Here is a 22,334-nt window from a genome sequence, read left to right as displayed (position 1 = left end):
CAAGAAAGGCAGATTTATTTTCCTAAAAAAGTTCAGTGAATCAGGTGGATTTTTTCTGGCAATCAATGGTTACATGGTCACTGTTAGGGAGCTTCTCATTCTGGATATTTGCCAAGTTCAAATTTTACCACTTGCCAACCATGTCCCCAGAATGTTAGCCTGGGGTTCTTGATTCCTAGTTCAGTGATATTACAACCGTACGTGCCCATCCATTATGTTCTAAGTTATGGCCCCAGCACACATGACAGAAGGCTAGCTTTATTCGAGTATTTAGTTCATCCAGCTATTTTATTCATTTACCATGGCCAATCCCAGAATTTTACAACTGTTTTCATCTGCAATATAAAAACAAGGGAAGATTTAAATTTACATAGTACATTATACACAGCACATCCAAAAGCACCTATGAGCCAATTAAGCATTTTTGAATTCTTCAACCTTTTGCTATGAAACAGAAATTCAGTGACAAAGGGGGAGTGTGCATAACATTCACTTGTGGGCAGGAGGGTTTTTACAAAATATTCACGTGATGATGAGCTAATTCAATATACATCTATGAGAGAGGGTAGAGGGTAATAGCCAATAGTTTCGTCAAGATAAGACAGTAAACCATTTAGCTTCAAAATTGGTGGTGACAAGATTGCCACAGGCCTTTCAGCATCATTATATGTCCTGGCATCTGTCATTACGTCCACATAGTTCCTTTCCAATTTGCTAATATCATTTTCCCAACCCCTCATCAGAGGAGATATATGAACATAGGAAATAGGGTAATGAGGTGTTTTGAGCTTCTCCCTCATTCATTAACAGAGTTAATCTGATAAAAACCGAAAGAACTCTGGGTGCTGTAAATCAGAAACAAAAACAAAGTTGCTGGAGAAGCTCAACACATCTGGCAGCATCTGTGAAGGGAAAATCAGTGTGACCATTTCTGGTCCAGTGATCCTTCCTCAGAACTGATGATGGCTAGGAAAACATCAGATTATATGCAGAAAATAGGGAGGTGGGTGGGGTAGGGAGTAAACGATAGAATAGAGCCCAAAGAGAGAGAAAGACAGTTGGACAGACAAAGGAGTTGATAACGGTCAGGCTGGGAGGGTAAATAGTTGTTAATGGGGGCTGTTAGTGACTAACAACAACAGGGAGTGTGTAATGGCAGGCTATGTGGTAACAAGGCCTGGAGTGTGGTGTTGGGAACAGGAACATGGGAGAGTTTAGGCCCTAAAATTATTGAACTCAATATTGAGTCCGGTGGGCTGTAAGGTCTCTAAGCGGAAAATGAGGTGTTGAAGTGGCAGGCAGCAGGTAGTTCAGGGTCTTTTTTGCAAGCAGAGCGTCGATGTTCTGCAAAGCAGTCACCAAGTCTATGCTTCGATTCCCCAATGTAGAGGAGACCACGTTGTGAGCAGCGAATGCAGTATTCTAGATTCTGGGAAGACCAGGTGCTGCTTCACCTCGAAGATAAGCTTGGGTTCTCGGGTACTGGGGAGGGAGGAGGTAAATGGCACCTTTGCCTGGTATAGGGGAAGGTACAGTAGGACTGTGGGGAGGTGTTGAGGGTGAAAGAAGTGTGGACCAGGGTGTCCTGGAGGGAACAGTCCCTGTGGAAGGCAGACAAGGGAGGGGAGGAGAATAAGTGTCTGGTGGTGGCATCTCCCTGGGAGATGGTGAAAATGACGTCTGATGATCTTCTGGATGTGGATGTTGGTGGGATGGTAGGTGAGGATAAAGGGAACCCTACCACTGTTGTGGTAGGAAAGCGAAGGGGTGAGGGCGGAAGTGTGGGAGATGGGTCGGACTTGGTTGAGGGCTGTGTCGACAATGGAGCTGGGGAATCCTCGGTTGTGGAAGCAGGTGGACATTTTGGAGGCTCCCTGATCATGGCCTCAAGCTACTTTCCAGGCAGCCGTCTATGCTTTTTGACTCTCCTTCGTCAAGAGCCAATCTGAATCCTAGATCTTCCCTTCTGTATATAGCTTCCTGCAAAGGGAAGTGTAGGGTGTTGCGAACCACAATAATCTTGAAAATCTCAAGTTACAAACACACTTATTCTGGAGATTATTGAAATAATTCGCCTGAGCAGTTCAGGGAATTAAACCCCATCTTTAGCAGTCTGAAATGGTGAAATGCTGAAAGCATTTGCAACCATCTGCAGCTAGAACTATCAACCGAATGATTCATTTCAATCTCTTTGACAGGTCTCCAGCATCATGGCTGACAATTGATTCACTCCTTGTTACATCAAGAAATAGTTAAAGACACTAGATACTGTTAAGCTGAAAGATCCCTACAACATTCCAGCCATACTAGTGAAAATATGTGCTCCATTATTGGCCACGCATCTAACCACAAAAACCAGGGTAACCTCAATGCAATCAATTAAAGCTCCATCGGTCTACTCTCAATCATCAGCAGGAGACTTTGAAGGTGGAATCAAACAGCATTTTTTCAGCAATAACTCACTCCTTCATCTCAGCTTGGATTCTGCCAGGGCAACTTAACCTCTGATCTCGTTACAATCTTAGTACAAATCTGGATAAAAAAGTTGAATTCCAAAGATGAGGTGAGAGTAAAAGCCCTTGTTATCAAGGTAATGTTTGGCTGAGAATAGCATCAAGGAAACTTATCAAAACTGAAATCAATTAGGAATGAAGAGAAATCTTTCTAGTGGTTGCAGTCATATTGAGCACAAATGAAGATACTTGTTAAGGTCAATCTCTCTGACCCAGGACATCACTGCAATAACTCATTTGGGCAGTATCCAGAATATCTTCAGCTGTGATACACAGAAATGGGGATTGTTCATTGTTCAGAATCTTTAAAGATTCTTCAGACACTGAAGTATTCCATGTCCATATGCAAGAAAAACTGGATAACAGTCAGGTTGAGTTGGTAAGTGGCAAGTACTATTCATGCTATACAAGTGCCAGGCAATGACCTCTGCCAACAAGGAGGAATCTAACCATTTCCCCTTCTTATTAAATGGCATTATCGTTGTTGAAACGCCACAATCAATACCCCAAGGGTTTACCATTGATCCGAAAATGAAATCTACTAGCCATCTAAATACTACGGATATAAGAGCAGGTCAGAGGCTGAGAATTCTGCTGAGAATAACTCAACTCCTGCCTTCCCTTAGTCTATTCACAATCCACAGTTCTCAAGTCAAGAATGTGACAATATACCTTTCACTTGCCCGGATGAATCTGGCTCCAACAACACTCACGAAGCTCAGTGCCATCCCGAGCAAAGCCAATCTGCTTGACCCTCTCTGCTACCTTAAACGTTCACTTCCTTCACCACCAACGTACAGTGGCAGCAAGGTGTACCAAATGCAATAGGCTTTGCAGCAACTGACCAAAGCTACTTCAACAGCACTTTCCAAACCCACAGTTCTAACACTTCGAAGAAAACAGCAACAAATGCATGAGAAGATCAACTCCCACAAATTTTCCTAGAAGCCACACAGCTATAAATTGGAAATATCTTGCCATTTTGTCACTGTTGCTAGGTCAAAATCCGACAAATCCTTTCTAACAGCAAAGTAGGTCTTTTAGCAGCAGATGGATTGCAGCAATTGAAGGACAATCACTGCCAAGCTCTTCAAGTGCAGTTACAAACGGGCAGAGGCAATGATGCTGACTTTCCATGAATGAAAACATTTAAAAGATCCATTTGTTAACTCAATTGCTGCCCTTTCTGGGGCAAAGGCAGCACTGCATCTCTTCGCAGCTGCACTTTGCAGGCTATGCACCGAGGTCATCAGTCAGGTCTTCTATTGGTTTGGTCACTATGATAGGGCTTTGGGCTCTAAGATAGTGTGGCACTAAGGATGGGTAGCCTGTGTAGATTGAAACTTGTAGCTATAGTTATGATAACTGTCGATCAAACAAATGATGACAGGTAAAACAGCAATACATTTATAAATACGAGCCTGTTTTTGCAATGAGGTTTCACCTGTACCACCTAAGTACCCTCATTTCTTTTTCATTCTCCTCCCATTAGGTGCACTGTGGTAGGCAGTTCCTAGCTGGAAGCATGGGTGGGGATTAAATATGGCACCAACATTCCTGAAAGATCCCATTGAGGCAAATACTTCCCACCTTTGGTGAGTGCACGATAGCACATGCAAGGTGACATAGAGACAATGTGCTCATATAATGAAGGGAGCAATGTAAATCTGCATGAGAAAACATGCTTATGAATAGAAACGCTCAATGAAACTCCCTCAAATTGACACTTAACTGATATTTTGTAAAATTCAGCCCAGGATAACTATTATCCATTGCCAATCAAACTGTCTGAATCTGAATTCTCATTCCTTCAAATGGCAAATTGTTTTTGGAGATTTTTAAAAATGTTGAATTTTACATTATCATTCCTACTATACTTTGTGTTTTTTTCCCTTTTGTTTATTCCTGTCAGGCCTTCTTCTCTATATCTCCTTGTGTGTCTGATTTGATCATGGATTCACTCTCTCTAATTCTCCCTCATTATTGTCTTTCCCATATTTGATGCGTTAATATTGTTGGCTAAGGAGGTACACCTTTCATTGTCATTATCCACCAAGGTCTCAGGTACCCTATCATTCTGCAAACTATAACACGAACATTTTTGAGCTGTGCAGAGAAAAGTGTAACTTACTGACCCTGACGTCAGATTTCCGTCTCTACCAAATTCTGGTCTATTTTGTTAATCTGTACGGTTTATTTTTCATAGTTTGAAGAGTTTAGGGGCGAACACACTACAATGAGCTGTAATTTTATCTATTTGCTTGTGACAAGTCTGTAGAGTATTGTATGGCTCTGCCTAAATATTTTGAGATATGGACTTACTTTGCATAGGAAGTTGATGTTAAAGCCAAATGTTTGAGCATTTCGAGAACCAGCATTCATGTAGTTTCCAATTAGTAACACCAGCTCCAACAGGTTTCCAAATCTTTTACTCTTCTTTAACTCCTCACATGCAGTTGCGACAGCCATAATGTCAGGTCTGATATTATTCACCTGTTCCTCAAATTGAAGCTTAAACAGAATAGCATTCAGCCGTGGGCGAAGATTTTTAACACTGCTGATCTGGTTGGAGAGAAGAATAAAAATGTAAACTTTGGTCCCACTAGGATACAAAACAAATTAATTTAACCAAAGATGGTTTATTGATATTAACAAGCTGTAGGAGGATCTTAACTCATAGGGTGTGAAAAAATGGACCCAAGAATCAAAGACATCTGGGCAAGCAACTGGAATTCTAACTGCAGTTGCTAATAACGACTGCTTATTTCACAATAGCTAATAAAAGATACAGTTTTACCATAGATCAGTCCAGTCAGCCAATACACTAAATCACATAACAATAACGTGTGCTTATGACCCAAAGTAACAGTTCACATGGTAAACCTGTTGGGTTACAGAAATATGTTGCTTAGTAAGGTATGAAAGATTTTTATTACTAAATATAAATAAGCAGGATCTCACTAACGCAAAAATACATGCAATAACATCACTAAATACAAATCAGGAAAAAATTGCAATGGAAACTTAAATTTGTAACCTTGTGCTAACTTCACCACAGAAAAAGAGAAGACCAGACAAAAATCATGCAAACAATTACAATTATAAAAACAATTATTTAAGCAAAATAATCCCGATACAGCAAAATCTGAAATAAAAACTGAGAATGGTGGATATACTCAGCAGGACAGGCAGCACCTCTAGAAATAGAGAAAGAAGCAGGGGACAGAATTCTCCCAGCCCTGAATGATATCCGCAATGTTGAGACAGTTGGAAAAATGAGAGATCAGAAAAATTACATTGTCAAGAATATCCACTTAGGTTTAGAACAACAATATAGGAATCGTGCAAATGAATGGGGACAAGCCAATATGCTTGCATTTAATTCACAATATTGTCTATTCTTAACTTATTTATTATGCAGTTTGCTAATATCCTTGCAGTGGAGAGAATCTAGCTGGTGATAATCGATGGTAAAGGGGTGGCACAATGGCTCAGTGGTTAGCACTGCTGCCTCATAGCACCAGGACCTGGGTTCAATTCCACACTCGGGTGACTGCCTGTATGGAATTTGCACATTCTCCCCGTGTCTGCATGGGTTTCCTCTGGATAAGAGATTAGAGAACCACTGCTGTCAATCAAGTAAGCAATGGGAACATTGTGATGAAGTAGAAGGTAGAACTGATAAGTTGGTAAAATGGATGAAAGGAAATGGAAGTGGTAAAGTGATAAATAAAGAGACCAACTTGAGTCTACAGGAGTGTAAATGCCAATAACAGAATTAATACCAGCACTGGCCATCACAAAAATGGGAATCATAGTTACAAACTGAAATTGTGGTCTGGTTTGGAGGCTGTAAACTATATAAAAATTAAAGATAACAAAGTGGGGGGCTGGATGAACACAGCAGGCCAAGCAGCATCTTAGGAGTATAAAAGCTGACATTTCGAGCCTAGACCCTTCATCAGAAAAGGTTTTCTGATGAAGGGTCTCGGCCCGAAACGTTAGCTTTTGTGCTCCTGAGATGCTGCTTGGCCTGCTGTGTTCATCCAGCCCCCGACTTTGTTATCTTGGATTCTCCAGCATCTGCAGTTCCCATTACCTCTCCTACATAAAAATTAACACAGCTTGAGAATGCCGTCTAACAAATAACTTACATCCAAAACATATTAAACCTTTTGTCATGTTGTGAATGTTGTTTTTAAAAATTAGTCAATCACTTTAGTTATTCATGCAATTATTAGAAATTAGAGCTTTCACAACAAATAATAACACATGATTATTCAGCACGAGAAATTGACGTATCAAAATTAGCAGTCATTAATTTAATTTTAGATTACTCAATCCAGTCAATAACAGTGTTGAAGTTGTCACTAGCTAAAAAGATGTCACAGGTGTTTCCTTTGCTAGTGACATCTGTACGCCAAAAATTTTTGATCATCCAGGTAGAAACAGTATTTCTGTAATTTTTGCTCTACTTCCTCATGCCACAATATTCCAGATTTAGTTCTGAAGATAAATAAAAGTGAAATCATAAAGAAGTTGACTTTTTGTCCAGGGTACAACACTAACAGATCCTATCAAGGGAACCTGTTTCTGCAGTTCAGAAGAAACAAACAATAACTACTGGATGATCATTGGGACTAAAAGACAGAATGAAGGTCCTTTGCAAAACACTGACCAAAGACAACACCACTAAGATCTCAGTGAAAATTGAGAAGGCAGAGCTTTATCAGTTTTGTGCAGCTTCTTTGGAATACTAAATGTTGTCAGCTGATTTTTTTTTGTTTATTCAATCACGAGAGGAAGGCATTGCTGGCTAGGCCAGCATTTATTGCCCATCCTTAATTGTGCAGAGGGCATTATTGTGGGTCTGGAGTCACGTGTGGGCCAGACGGGGTAAAGATGTCATTTTCCTTCCCTGAATGATTTTAGTGAACTAGATGGGTTTTTTCTGACAATCGACAATGGATTCGCTGTCATCACTAGACTCTTAATTCCAGATATTTATTGAGCTCAAATTTCACCATCTGTTGTGGCAGGATTGGAACCTCGGGTCCCCAGAACATTAAATGGGTCTCTGGATTAACAATCCAGAGATAATACCACTCGGTCATCGCCTCCCCGTGAATGAACTATGGAATAAATAATAGTAGCTGAGCATTTACCCCATTCATTGTTTCTAACTGAAACCAAATGGTCACATTGATGAGAAGTTCTTTAACTACCACTATATGGAAACTGTCATGGGATCTAGGTGCTTTTAAAAACTTAAAAACTGATGATAAACAGGTACCAATCCACCAGATTCAGTTTGGCTATTTTTAATCAATAAATTAGCCCTTACTCAATGTTTAAAAAAAGTCAAAACAGAGACAGTGTAACAGCAATTGAATTGTCTTGTCTTAGAAATTGGAAATCAATGGAGTCCTCTACCCAAAACAGAAAAACAAGCACACCATCTCCAAGCCCCATCCTGAATTTGAAAGGAATTCAAGGAAGCTGAGAGCGTTGGTTGTCGTAGGGAAGCGTTATGAAAAAAATGTAATTTTCTCATTCATTGCGCAATGAAGTCCCTGAAACTTAGGCAGACTGAAATATTTGGAATTTCAATATCAGTCCTGGCATACATAGAGCTTTCTCAGTGGCAAATGACTCATCGTGTTGGCAAATAAATATTTTTTGGTTTAAATTCCCACATGCATTGGTTTATCTCCTGATTATGGAATTAGCTGCTCTGCACGTTGAATACTCTGGCCAAGTGAGGTATCAAGATCCCCACCAACTCCACATCTATTTCTCCAAGAGTTGCATTGCATCGAGAAGACATCAAAAAGATCACGAGTTGTTTAACAAAAACAATATTTTCTTCTTTAATTTTAAAATGGGCTATGTTGCATTGAAATGGCTGTGTCATTGAACCTCACTATATTTGTAGAAGCCCTTGTCTCAGTCTATTTTTAATATTTGGCTTGACTGCAATAACACCTATAGGCAGCTGGGCTCCATGTTGAGAGTGAAGCCTGAATATGTCCAAGTTTCCTTGCAATCTGACATTGAGAAAGAATTTTGTATTCGTCTAAAAAGCAAATTCCTAATTTTAAGAATCATCTTGCTCTGTCATCACAATTTGGACAAAATTCTGCAGGTCCTGAACAGTTCATGAGTTACTGAGGAAAGTTTAAAAGCATTTACCAGCCATTTATTTCCCCTGAATGGATATCTGAAGAAAATTAGTAAACTAGATAAAGGTTAAAAAAAATCACCATTTATAAAAACTAATTAGAATTATTTTCTATTACAAGGATGAGTTGGTTAATCGGAAATGTTGTGTTTTAATTTTCATTGACTTTAATAAATTTGTTTATCCACTCCTTTTCAAACATAAAAGAGCAGCCTGCAAAGACATGGAAACAAAACGAAAACTAAAATAATGTGAAACGAGATTTACTTTCTGAAGAATGTTGTGAATTCTAACTCTTGATTACAGAAAGGAAAAAGGGCCTGCATTTGTTTTATTATTCATTTGCTGAATGACATGCTCACTAAATTACTTAACTCTACTTGATTAAATCGGTGTCCCAGTCTCCGAATATCAGTGTTTAATTTAAACTAATATTCTGAACAAATCTGTGCCATACTATTTACAATCGTATTCCTACAATCATACATTCCTCAAATCTCCAGATAAACCTCAATGCACCTCTTTGCAATGCCACCAGTGTACAAAAGTCTTTTGTTTCTTGGTGTCCAGAGCTGAACATAGCACACAAGTTACAGTATGATCATAGCATTGTACAGTCTGATTGCTACTTTATCAGACTTATCATTCTGATATCTTTCAGAAGTAAGGCCACCTCTGATAATTTCTGTGTATCCCTCTCCATCCATATGAGAAGTCATGCCAAACTATATATCCTTGAGTATCCACCTCCAAAAAAACTGTGCCAAATTTCTTTTAAACTACCAATTTATCAATGTTCGAGCCCTTAGTCCTCCATTCAGCTAAACACTTTTGCAGCCCCTAATATGCTCAACCACACTCTCACCTCCACCTTTTGTTGTAATTGAGACAGATACTCAGTACCAAGCCATGTACTTCGACTCATAGAACTTCCCAACTCAGCACAGCCACCTTGCTCTAAAGTGCCTGGTCACATAATATTTGCTCCAGGCAGGAGGATAAAGTTGGGTCTGCAAGCTGACTTTGTTCCAGTTGTAAAAAGAACATCAGCAATCACTTTCCCCAACTCAATTTTCTCTCCCGTCATTGCCCCTCATGTTGGAAGGAAATAAGGAATAGAAGGTAAAGATGGGAAACATCTCGAGGTCTTGAAGGGTTGCTTCACTATAGGACAAAGTATAAATCAGGAAATGATGGAGTTGCGCACGAAGGGCACCACATTTATATCACTCATGTCAATCTGCATACTGACTGGGCCAATAAGGTGGGTCGTGGTACTTGTCCAAATTGGTTGTCAAGACATTAAAATTCAAGATAGCGCAGTTCAGTGCTGTTAAAAAGCTGATATGGTTTGCTGCTCATTAAATTCTACATGATGAAAGAATGATCAGAATCTAAGTAAGGCTTCGTGTTTCTGAGAGAGACAAGAGCAGAACCTCCTCTCAGAAATGTACAGCTCCCCTCTCTTGTCAAAAGGAATGATAGGAATGGCAATCTGCATGGGGTTACCACTCCTTGGAAAATCTGGCTCATAATAACTTGAAAATGTTTTATCTCAGTGCGAAAATATGAGCTTCTAAAGACATAACACAATAACAACTCATGTTCACAAAACAGCAACAAAAAAACCTATTTACCCCACTTTAGAATACAAATTCCAAAATAATATTGTTATAAACCTTCTTCTCAATACTACCCCTACTGATCGTTTCTGTGGATTGCCAAGTTGCTGTGCTGGAGAGGCTCAAGTGTCCCATTGATCCTGAGAGTGATACAGTCAAGAGCTGTCAATGACAGTAAGGTTGGAGGGGAGGAACCAGAAAAGCATAATCCAGAACGAGTGCTCAACGCAATTCAGGTGGAAGACATTCATGTGATATCAATGGCAGATGAAGGCTACAGTAGTAGAGAGCTCCTCGGTCATCAAGGTTGCCTTACCACTGGAATTGGATCTATCTTCTGTCAAGGACAGTGCATCTGCTGATATGCAACAGCATTCCTCTATTTAAATTCTCCCAAACAAGGCATTCCTGTTGTCAGTAGCAGTATCTGAGATTATACTGTTGGAAGCGCTGCTCCTTTCCAAGCTGCTGAAACAATTTTCCTTGCTATGCCATTAATTTCTGTATCGATGAGATTTGTTTGGAAGTTTTCCTTCCCTCAAAAATGTTTTACAGTCTTCGAACGATGTCTTCATTCTACAGAAGTGAGCTCTATGAATTTCTCAATTCCCTGTAAGCCCTGTAGTGAGACTTGCAGCCTTTCAAGATCAGAAGATTTGAAAGAGAGTTGACATACTCTCACTGAGCATGTGGTTATCGAGGCCAGATGAAATGACTAGAGTTTCCAAATGACAAAGAAACAGTTTTGAACACTAACTGAGAACAAAAGAAAATTAAAATGTTCTGGAATTTTCAACAGATTTGGTCATAACTGGGGAGAGAAAGAAAGCAAATGTTTTGAGTCAAATAGGATTCTTCAGTAATGAAGGCATTTTGTTTGAAGCAAAACTTTAACTATTGCTCTCTCCATAGATGCTGCCAGGCAAATTGAATACTTCCAGTATTTTCTGTTTTCTTTCAGATGGTCAGGACTCACAGTATATCACTTTAACCACAGAGAGGATTAAAGGAATTGGAAAGAGTGCAGGTTCTCCAGAATGATACTAGTGTTAAATGGTGTCAATTTATGATGACAGATTGCATAGTCTTAGTTTATATTCCTGAGACAGGGCTTACAGTTAACCAGGTGTTTAAAATGTTTGAAGGTATCAGTAAGGCAGACAGAGAAAATCATTGATTTTTTAGGAGGGCTGGGTGGGATAGGGGATTTAAGAATAAGGTGATATAATACAAAATAGAGCTGAATTAGTTCAGAGAGAAACTAAAAATCATTTCTTCCATAAAAAGGGTAATAAAGAATTTGAAATGATTACCCCTCATACAGCCGTGCATGGCAGGAACATTGTCTGTTTTTGTTTAAAATTGCAATGCTGGATGAACTCAGTGTGTTTAGCACAAAGAAACAGAGTTAACATTTTGAGTCCAGTGATCTTTCATCAAAACTAGAACCACTTGGGAAAAGTGGCATTTAAGCTGACCGCACGGCCGGTTTCTATCTTCTTCCCAAAATCCACAAACCTGCCTGCCCTGGTCGACCCATCGTCTCAGCCTGCTCCTGCCCCACCGAACTCATCTCCACCTATCTGGACTCCATTTTCTCCCCTTTGGTCCAGGAACTCCCTACCTACGTCCGTGACACCACCCACGCCCTCCACCTCCTCCAGGACTTCCAATTCCCTGGCCCCCAACACCTCATATTCACCATGGACGTCCAGTCCCTGTACACCTGCATTCCGCATGGAGATGGCCTCAAGGTCCTCCGCTTCTTCCTGTCCCGCAGGCCCGACCAGTCCCCCTCCACCGACACTCTCATCCGCCTAGCTGAACTCGTCCTCACACTCAACAACTTCTCTTTTGACTCCTCCCACTTCCTACAGACTAAGGGGGTGGCCATGGGCACCCGCATGGGCCCCAGCTATGCCTGCCTCTTTGTAGGTTACGTGGAACAGTCCCTCTTCCGCACCTACACAGGCCCCAAACCCCACCTCTTCCTCCGGTACATTGATGACTGTATCGGCGCCGCCTCTTGCTCCCCAGAGGAGCTCGAACAGTTCATCCACTTCACCAACACCTTCCACCCCAACCTTCAGTTCACCTGGGCCATCTCCAGCACATCCCTCACCTTCCTGGAACTCTCAGTCTCCATCTCAGGCAACCAGCTTGTAACTAATGTCCATTTCAAGCCCACCGACTCCCACAGCTACCTGGAATACACCTCCTAATCACCCACCCTCCTGCAAAAATTCCATCCCCTATTCCCAATTCCTCCGCCTCCGCCGCACCTGCTCCCACGATAAGACATTCCACTCCCGCACATCCCAGATGTCCAAGTTCTTCAAGGACCGCAACTTTCCCCCCACAGTGATCGAGAACGCCCTTGACCGCGTCTCCCGTATTTCCCGCAACACATCCCTCACACCCCGCCCCCGCCACAACCGCCCAAAGAGGATCCCCCTCGTTCTCACACACCACCCTACCAACCTCCGGATACAACACATCATCCTCCGACACTTCCGCCATTTACAATCCGACCCCACCACCCAAGACATTTTTCCATCCCCTCCCCTGTCAGCTTTCCGGAGAGACCACTCTCTCCGTGACTCCCTTGTTCGCTCCACACTGCCCTCCAACCCCACCACACCCAGCACCTTCCCCTGCAACCGCAGGAAATGCTACACTTGCCCCCACACCTCCTCCCTCACCCCTATCCCAGGCCCCAAGATGACATTCCACATTAAGCAGAGGTTCACCTGCACATCTGCCAATGTGGTATACTGCATCCACTGTACCCGGTGCGGCTTCCTCTACATTGGGGAAACCAAGCGGAGGCTTGGGGACCGCTTTGCAGAACACCTCCACTCAGTCCGCAACAAACAACTGCACTTCCCAGTCGCAAACCATTTCCACTCCCCCTCCCATTCTCTAGATGACATGTCCATCATGGGCCTCCTGCACTGCCACAATGATGCCACCCGAAGGTAGCAGGAACAGCAACTCATATTCCGCCTGGGAACCCTGCAGCCATATGGTATCAATGTGGACTTCACCAGTTTCAAGATCTCCCCTTCCCCCACCACATCCCAAAACCAGCCCAGTTCGTCCCCTCCCCCCACTGCACCACACAACCAGCCCAGCTCTTCCCCCCCACCCACTGCATCCCAAAACCAGTCCAACCTGTCTCTGCCTCCCTAACCGGTTCTTCCTCTCACCCATCCCTTCCTCCCACCCCAAGCCGCACCCCCAGCTACCTACTAACCTCATCCCACCTCCTTGACCTGTCCGTCTTCCCTGGACTGACCTATCCCCTCCCTACCTCCCCACCTATACTCTCCTCTCCACCTATCTTCTTTTCTCTCCATCTTCGGTCCGCCTCCCCCTCTGTCCCTATTTATTCCAGAACCCTCACCCCATCCCTCTCTCTGATGAAGGGTCTAGGCCCGAAACGTCAGCTTTTGTGCTCCTGAGATGCTGCTTGGCCTGCTGTGTTCATCCAGCCTCACATTTTATTATCTTGGAATTCTCCAGCATCTGCAGTTCCCATTATCTCTTTAAGCTGATCACATGGATGACATGGTGCAGCATGTGTGTGTCTGCATATGTGGGCGTGTGGGTGCAGGCCTGTGCCTCCGTGTGTGCCTGTGTGTCTGCATATGTGCATGTGTATGCATGTGTGTGGTGTGTCTCCGTGTTTGAGAGCGCCTGGGTCTCTACGCTTGTGCGCCTGCGTTCGTGTTCTGCTCATGTGTGTGCACGCACATTTTTATGTGCCTGTGTCCATGTGTCTGTGTTTGTGTGTCTGCTTACATGCATGTGCATGCTTTTGTGTGTGTGCATGTATTCATATATGCCTGTGTTTGAGTCTCCATGTTTGTGTGCGTGTGTACGTGCATGTGTCTGTGTACGTGTGTGCATGTGTGTCTGTGTGTACATATCTGTATGTGTGTCTGCATGTACATGTGTGTTCGGGCGGCGGGGGGGGCACTTCAACACTCCATCATGCTCCCACAGCAACATTTCTTGAGTCTGCTGCAGTGTTCCAGCAAAGTTCAATGCAAGCTGGAAGAATAACGCCTCATTTTCCGCCTCGGTGCCTTATAGGCTTCAGGAGGCAAAACTGAGTTGAACTGTTTCAGAGTTTGAACACCTCCCTCCATTTTCATTACTAATCCCACACCCCAGATTCTATTCAATATGGGTTGCTCCCAGCAGGCAACTCATTTTCAACTCTTCACAGTTCCTAACATCATATATCCAGCTTTAACTTCTTCCCTCGCTTACCAACAGCAATTCCTTTGTCTGCTTCCCTTTATCTTTTCTCTCTCTGGGCACTGCGTCTATCTATTCATCTCACTACTCCTCCTCCCCCAACCCCCCCCCACCCACCACCAGCACTTCCTCAACACCTGCACAACTCACACCCCTCCCCCCACCCTGTCATCTGCATTAACACCAACTTTTCCCAGCTCCTTTCAGTTCTGATGTAAGCTAACTGCTTTTCTCTCCACAGATGCTGCCAGACCTTTTGAGTTTTTCTGCACTTTTTGTTTCAAATTTTCAGCATCTGCATTGTTTGTTTCATTACATTGAGAAGACTGTTATGACATTTTTTTCAGACAAGGGATATAGTATTAAAGAGGGTAAAAATAACTACAATAGAGGAGAGCTGTGATTGAACAGGGTAACAGAGTAGGTCCTTGGATTTATTGACCAAGTCCTATTTAAGTCATATTTAACTTTAACTGGTGCAAAAAAGATGTCAAATTTCTAAGAATGAAATTAGGTTAGGAAAGTGAAGTAAACAGTCTGAAGATGTCTCTGTGTGTCTGCATAATCCTGTTATTTTCCAGATTCAATCACGTGGCCACGTACCACTGCCCAACTGCAATGCCGACCCCTCAAAAGTTCTTCATGCCAATAGTGGCGGCTATGATACATCATTTATTAATTTTGTGAAAGTCTTTTCTCGGGAAGTCTTTGGCCTCTGTTCAGCATCTTCCAATTATTCTGCCACAATTGATAATTGTCCACTGGAAAATCACATTCCACATTTGCATGACAGCATTCCAGATGATTGCGTCTACCAGTTCTCTTGCAAGTCGTATGCTCATGCCACCTGGGACAACCATATTTTGTAATGATACATCAAGAGTCAAATTCAATTTAAATACTTCCTAAAACAGATGGCTGATAATGCATTAGAGGACTAACATGAGCTCATGACATAAATGTTAAAAAACTGATCTGAGTTAGTTCTTGACGGTTATGGCAAGATCGGAGTCGCTTGTTTCCACTGGTTTCTGGACATGTTTTTGGCCCCTATGTTATTCTGGAAGAAAATAATTCAGCAGGCCTGACAGTTGAAATGTCCGTGCAACAACATAACAGAAATGGTGTTTTTCAAAAAGAAAGCACACAAAATATAAAACTTCAGAGATACCCATTATGGTTAAAATGTATGGATCATCAATGCGCAAAGAAAGCAGCAAGAGATAAAATTTAATAAGATCTATATCTCTAATACTAGTATAAAGTGAATAGCTCTCCAAATGAACTGTACTTCCACTTTGCATGTGTTGCGTTAACAAATATAAATTAAATTGACAGCTGCAGACATAAGAAATAAAGAAAATTTAAACTTGTACAGAATTTCTAATCCATTAAGCTAAGTTAATATAGTTATATTCAATGCAACCAAGTGCACTGATGCTGTTACAAAACAAGATTAGGGTCAGGTTAAATTTTGCAAAGTCAGTTGTGTTATTTGCTGTTAAGTGTTATTTGTTGTAAGATGCTGCTGGCATCCTTAACATTCACTTTTGGTGTTGCATGATCACATAATTTGCGGACCAGATGCATACTATGCCTTTAAGACAGTTAAATGACATAATGCAAAACATTCCAATATAAAGGTATTCCCTTCACCTTCAGTGGCCAGCACTATTATTATTCTTGTTACTGCAGTGACTGTATATTTGCTCGATGGAGTCAGTAAGCACAGATCCCAGATGGTATTTGGGTCAAAGATCTTATAAGTGTTTAAAAAGATAATGCTATTAAAAAACTTCAAGACATCTGTCTTCATAAGTCTTTGTAGTACATCTTGCATGGGTTAACAGTTAGTATAGGGAAGCAGTTAAACAATGCCATACAGGCAACGGTGTTTAACCAAAGGAACCACATCTGGCATTAGACTGAGTAATGTTTCTGGTGCAAGGAATCATATCTGGTTACTTTTACATTTGGAGATTTTCATGTAAGGTTAAATGCTTTATGAAGAAAGGCAAGATTACAGTTTTCAAGAATTTGTTTCATTATTGTTTCTCAAAAGAGGTCTGCCTTCCATTCACATTATACATGTAAAGAAAAAGGAAACAAAAATATAGTCTCTAATGGAAAGTAGGGTAGCAGCCTTCCTTTCCTAGACACCTGGTTTACAATGCAGTGGTGCCGATAACATAGGTTCAATTCCCACATCAGCTGAGGTTACCATGAAGGATTTTCCTTCTCAGCTTCACTCCTCACTAGAAGTATGGTGACCCTCAGATTAAACCACCACTATTCATCTCTCTGAAATGACAGAACAGCCCTATGGTCTGGTCAGATTATGGCAACTTTAATTAATTAGATCATGGTAAAGAATCCCCGAGGAGAGAATGATTACAACATGGTGGAATTTCACACTGAGTTTGAGGGAGAAAACTTGGATCCAAAACTATGAATCTGTCTTAAACTTAAATTAAGGCAAATACAACAGTATAAAGAGTTAGCAAAAGTGGACTGGGTAAAAGATAAGGCAGTTGATTATCTATGAAAGGCATTTAAGGAGATATTTCATAATTCTCAATAAAGATATATTCCACTGTCAAGGAAGGTTCTATGAAAACAATGCAGTCTCTGAGGCTAAGTAGGGATGTGAAGGTCAATCTCAAATTTAAGAAGAAGTTATAGAAAGTTGCTGCAAGATTAGTGGTGGTCGGAACAAAGGGGAAAGTTTTAAAAATCAGCAAAGAAAGACTCTAAACATAAAAAGAAAGAGCAGTAATATAGATTCAGACAGTATGAGCTTCTACAGGTATACAAAAAGAAAGGCTGTATCTCAAGTAAATTTCGACCATTACAGAATGAGTCTGGGGCACTGATAATCCAAAGTATGGAAATAGCAGACACCGCAACAAGTATTTTATTTGTGTCTTCATGGTCGAAAATACAGAGTACCAAACCTAAAAGAAGAACTTAAAATAATCACAATCACTCAAGAAAAATTCATAGGTAAACTAGTGGAACTAATTGCTGAATAGTCACCAAGAGCTGCTGGCCTGAAGAAATCTTAAGAACCTGGCCTCTCCAAGTGGAGATGAATTCTCTCCTTCAGACTTTTCTCCAACAGTCTCCTCATCACTGATGTGAGACTCACTAGTCTGTAATTCCCTGGTTTATCTCTACCACTCCTCCTGAAAAGTGGAACCACATTAGCTGTCCTCCAATACCTTCCTGTGGCCAGAGGAATTAACAATTTGGATCACCGCCCTTGTAATTTCTTTGGTGGCCTCCCACAGCAGCCTGGGATACAACTCATCTGCCTGGGGATTGGACCACTTTTAAGCAAGCCAAGGGCTCCAAAATCTCCTTAATCCTAATGTCCTCTGGCTCCATACACACATTTCCTCCTTTGACCCTAACAGCACCTGCCCTTTCCCTGATTTTCCTCTACCACTTAAAATACCCATTAAATATCTTCTCCATAAAAAAACCAGTGTTTTTTGAAACCTCTTCTTTGTTCTCCTAATTGCTTAAGATAGCACATCCTGCACCTTCTATAGTCTACTAGGGCCTCAGTTGACTTGCATCTGCTGAAAGCCTCTTTTATCTGACTTATCTGGCCCTGAATATTCCTAGACATCCCAGGTTCTCTAGGCTTGTTGCTGTTACATCTTACATTGAAGGGAACATGTTGGACCAGCACGCTTCCTGTTTCCTTTTTGAATCCTTTCCCCAACCCTATTCCGCTGTACGTTTTCCCACAAGTAGCTTTGTCTAGATCCTACCTTATTTAAAAAAGATGTCTTCCTCAATTCCAAAATCCCTTTTTACAGCCATGCTTTTTTAAAACTTTTCCATAGCAAACTTTGAAATTTATGGTTTTGTGATCACTATCATAAAAATGCTCTCCCACTTTCATCTCGACAACCTGCCCAGCTGTGTTCCCCAGAAACAGGTCCAGCACCACACTGACACTTGTTGGATCTTCTATGTGCAGACATAAAACGCGCTCCTGAATACATTTCAATATATCACACTCTCTAACCCATTTATTCTATGACATCTTAATGTTGGGGAAGTTGAAATCCCTAATATAATCACCCTATATTCCACAGGGATCTGTGCTGGGACCACTGTTGTTTGTGATATATGTAAATGATCTGGAGGAAGGTGTAGTTGGTCTGATCAGCAAGTTTGCTGATGACACTAAGATTGGTGGAGTAGCTGATAGTGAAGGGGAAATTACAGCAGAATATAGATAGACTGGAGAGTTGGGCAGATAAATGGCAGATGGAGTTCAATCCGGGCAAGTGCGAGGTGATGCATTTTGGAAGATCTATAAAAGGATGTGGATGCTTTTGAGAGGGTGCAGAGGAGGTTCACCAGGATGTTGCCTGGTATGGAGGGTGCTAGCTATGAAGAGAGGTTGAGTAGATTAGGATTATTTTCATTAGAAAGACGGAGATTGAGGGGGGACCTGATTGAGTCCTACAAAATCATGAGGAGTATAGGCAGGGTGGATAGCAAAAAGCTTTTTCCCAGAGTGGGGGACTCAATTACTAGGGGTCATGAGTTCAAAGTGACAGGAGGCAAGTTTAAGGGAGATATGCGTGGAAAGTTCTTTATGTAGAAGTTGGTGGGTGCCTGGAACGCGTTGCCAGCGGAGGTGGTAGATGTAGACACGTTAGTGTCTTTTAAGATATATGTGGACAGGTACATGGATGGGCAGGGAGCAAATGGACACAGACCGTTAGAAAACAGATGACAGGTTGGACAGAGGATCTTGATCGGCGCAGGCTTGGAGGGCCGAAGGGCCTGTTCCTGTGCTGTAGGTTGCTTTGTTTCCTTTGTATATTATTAAGACCTCAGCGAATTGTCTACATGTCTGACCACCTATTGCCCACTGATTGGCATTCTACACTACTTTCCCGGCTGCCACCTTTTAATTCCTAAATTCAACCCACGAGGCCCCTCCAAGATATCGTTCCTCCTCAGAGCAGTAACTGACTCTTTAATTAATATTGTAACACCACCTCACTTTTTACATCCTTCCCTATTTTGCTCGAAGATCGTAAGCCTTAGAATCTTGAATTACTCATCCTGCCCCCTTCTGAACCATGTCTCTGTGATGGCAACAATATCACAATTCCACAAGGCAATCCCTTAACTCATGTGTCTGTCTGAAATGCTTCTACCATTAAAAGTAGAGGCCTTCCAGCCTCATCTTAGTCCCCTGAATCTCAACTTGGCTGAAACGATATTATGTTGGTTCCTTTACTGTTTTACATTGCATCCCTACTGTGTTAACATTCTGTGAACCCTTCCCCTGCCAAACTAATTTAAACTCTTCCCCAACATCACAAGCAAACTTATCCACAAAGATGTTGATCCATTCTTGATCAGATCGCGCTTGTACAGGTCCCACCTTCCCCAGCCATTGCTGTAAAGCAGGAATCTAAAATCCTTCCTCCTGCACCAACTCTTCAGCCACACATTTTCCTGCTCTGTTCTCCTATTTCTGTACTCGCTAGCACATGACACCAGGAATAATATATAGATTTTAACCTTAGAGGTCCTGCTTTTTAATCTACTGCCTACTCTGAATTCTTGATACAAGGCCAAACCCCTACGTATCCTACTTATATTGCTGGTACCAATATGTACCATGACCTCTGACTTATCACACTCCTCCTACAGGTGTTCAGTCACATCCCTGATTCTGGCTCCAGGGAGGCAACACACCAACCTCGCGTCATATCTGAGGATGGAGCAACACAGACTGCACCACACTATCCAGTCGCCTACCACCATTTCCCTTGGATTCTTTTACACAGTTGAACCACCCATGGTGCTGAATTTCCCAGTGGCAGCCCCACTGTCATCATTTTCCATCACAGTAAAATGGTTATCAAGTGTGATGCCCTCTGGGATTTTCCTACTTTCTTTCATTGAGGACCTTCTCTCCAGCATCCGGTTAGAATTGGGGATATACGCTGATGATTGCTAAATGTTCAGTACAATTCAGAGCTTTCGGATATTGAAGCAGGTCATGATTAATTGCAGCAAGGCTGATACAACAGACAGGCTTCTACTGACAAGTGGAAATCAGATTTCACAGAATCGCAGAGGATTTTGGTCCATAAAGGGGCCATGACACATGCACCTGTGCTAGCTTTCAAATAAGCATCATTATCTAGTGCCAATGTCCTGCTTTTTCCCCAAAGGCTCCCTATTTCTATCTAAATAATCCTCCAATATACTCTTGAATGCCTCAAGTGAACCTGCCTCCACCACATTTCCAGGCAGTGCAGTCCTGACTCTAGACCCACTGTATGAGAAAGGATTTTTTCACATTTGCACCTTCTGCAAATCACTTCAAATCTGTGCCCTCTGGTTTTTGATCCTTTAAATGGAAGGTCTACTATCAAGCCTGCGATTTCAAAAGTACCTATCAGTTCTCCTCTTAAATTTCTTCTTTCCTTTTTTCCCCCAAGAAAAATAGTCCTAGCTTCTTCAACTTATCCTCATAACTAAAATTCCCTATCCTGGAACCATTTTTTTACATCACTCATGGGACAAGGGTGTTGCTAGCTGGGCCAACATTTAGTGCCTAGCTGCCCTTGAGATGCAATTCCAGGATTTTGACTCAGTGATATGTTTCCAAGTCAGGATGGTGAGTGGTTTCAAGGGGAACTTGCAATCTCACATATGGGTTGCCACTGTCCTTCTGGATGGAAATGGTTGTGAATTTGGGAGATGCTGACTAAGAATCTTGATTGAATTTCTGCAGTGCATCTTATAGATGGTACAGTCTCCAATGAACTCACATTTTTCCTAAAAAGAGACATCCACAGCTGCACACAACATTCCAGCTGAGGTCTCACATGTGTCTTATACAAGCTCAACGTCATTTACTTGCACTTGTAGTTTATGCCCTTAAAAGTAGACTGAGAATGCTGTATGTTTTATTAGTGGCTCTCTTAACCTGTCCAGCCAACTTCAGTGACCTATGCACATTTATATCGGGGTTCCTCTGCTCTAGTACCAACTTTAGAATTGTAACCCTTATTTTATATTGACTTTCAATGTTCTTCCTACCAAAATGCATCATCTGCATTTGCACCACGTTGGTACCAGCCAATGGTGATCTCCAACAAGAGGCAGCCTAACCCTTGCCCCTTGACTTTTATAGGATTATAGAATCCCTACAGAATGGAAACAGGCTCTTCTACCCCACAAGTCCACACCAACTCTCAAAGAGCCTCCCACCTAGACCCAACCCCCTATAACCCTCCTCGGCCACACATCCCAGAATACTATGGGCAATTTAGCATGGCCAATCGACCAAGCCTGCAGATCTTTGGACTACGGGAGGAAACCGGAGCACCCAGAGGAAACCCATGCAGACACGGGGAGAATGTGCAAACTCCACACAGACGGTCACCTGAGAGTGGAATCCAAGCTGGGTCCCGGGTACTGTGAGGCAGCAGTGCTAACCAGTGAGCCACTGTGCCACCCCAATTTCATAGGCATTGCAATCGTAGTGATTGGTAATTGAGGTACCTTTCACCTTTCCTCATAGTTACTGTGTAGTGTGAGATCTACTTGGCCAGTACAACAGTAACTAGCATCTTAAATTTCTAGTAAATTAAAGGAAGGCCATGGGAGAGACCAGTACCGGTTAGCATTGTCTCAGAATAAAGGGCCACCAAGTAAAGATGGAGATAAGGAGGGATTTCCTATCTCAGAGGGGTAGGA

At 42.0% G+C, this 22,334-nt stretch overlaps 1 protein-coding gene across 1 annotated transcript in view; it reads right to left on the bottom strand.

Moving 5' to 3' along the window:
- Window positions 1-22,334, bottom strand: part of LOC125453325 (protein diaphanous homolog 3-like) — a 507,084-nt gene that overhangs the window by 166,755 nt on the left and 317,995 nt on the right. Inside the window, exon 21 of the mRNA XM_059646411.1 lies at window positions 4,836-5,075. Coding sequence (XP_059502394.1) covers window positions 4,836-5,075 — 240 coding nt within the window. The remainder of the gene's footprint in view (window positions 1-4,835; window positions 5,076-22,334) is intronic.

Source organism: Stegostoma tigrinum, chromosome 6, assembly GCF_030684315.1.
Source record: "Stegostoma tigrinum isolate sSteTig4 chromosome 6, sSteTig4.hap1, whole genome shotgun sequence".
In the NCBI taxonomy this organism is placed as follows: domain Eukaryota; kingdom Metazoa; phylum Chordata; class Chondrichthyes; order Orectolobiformes; family Stegostomatidae; genus Stegostoma; species Stegostoma tigrinum.
This window is presented reverse-complemented; position numbering and strand designations above follow the sequence as displayed.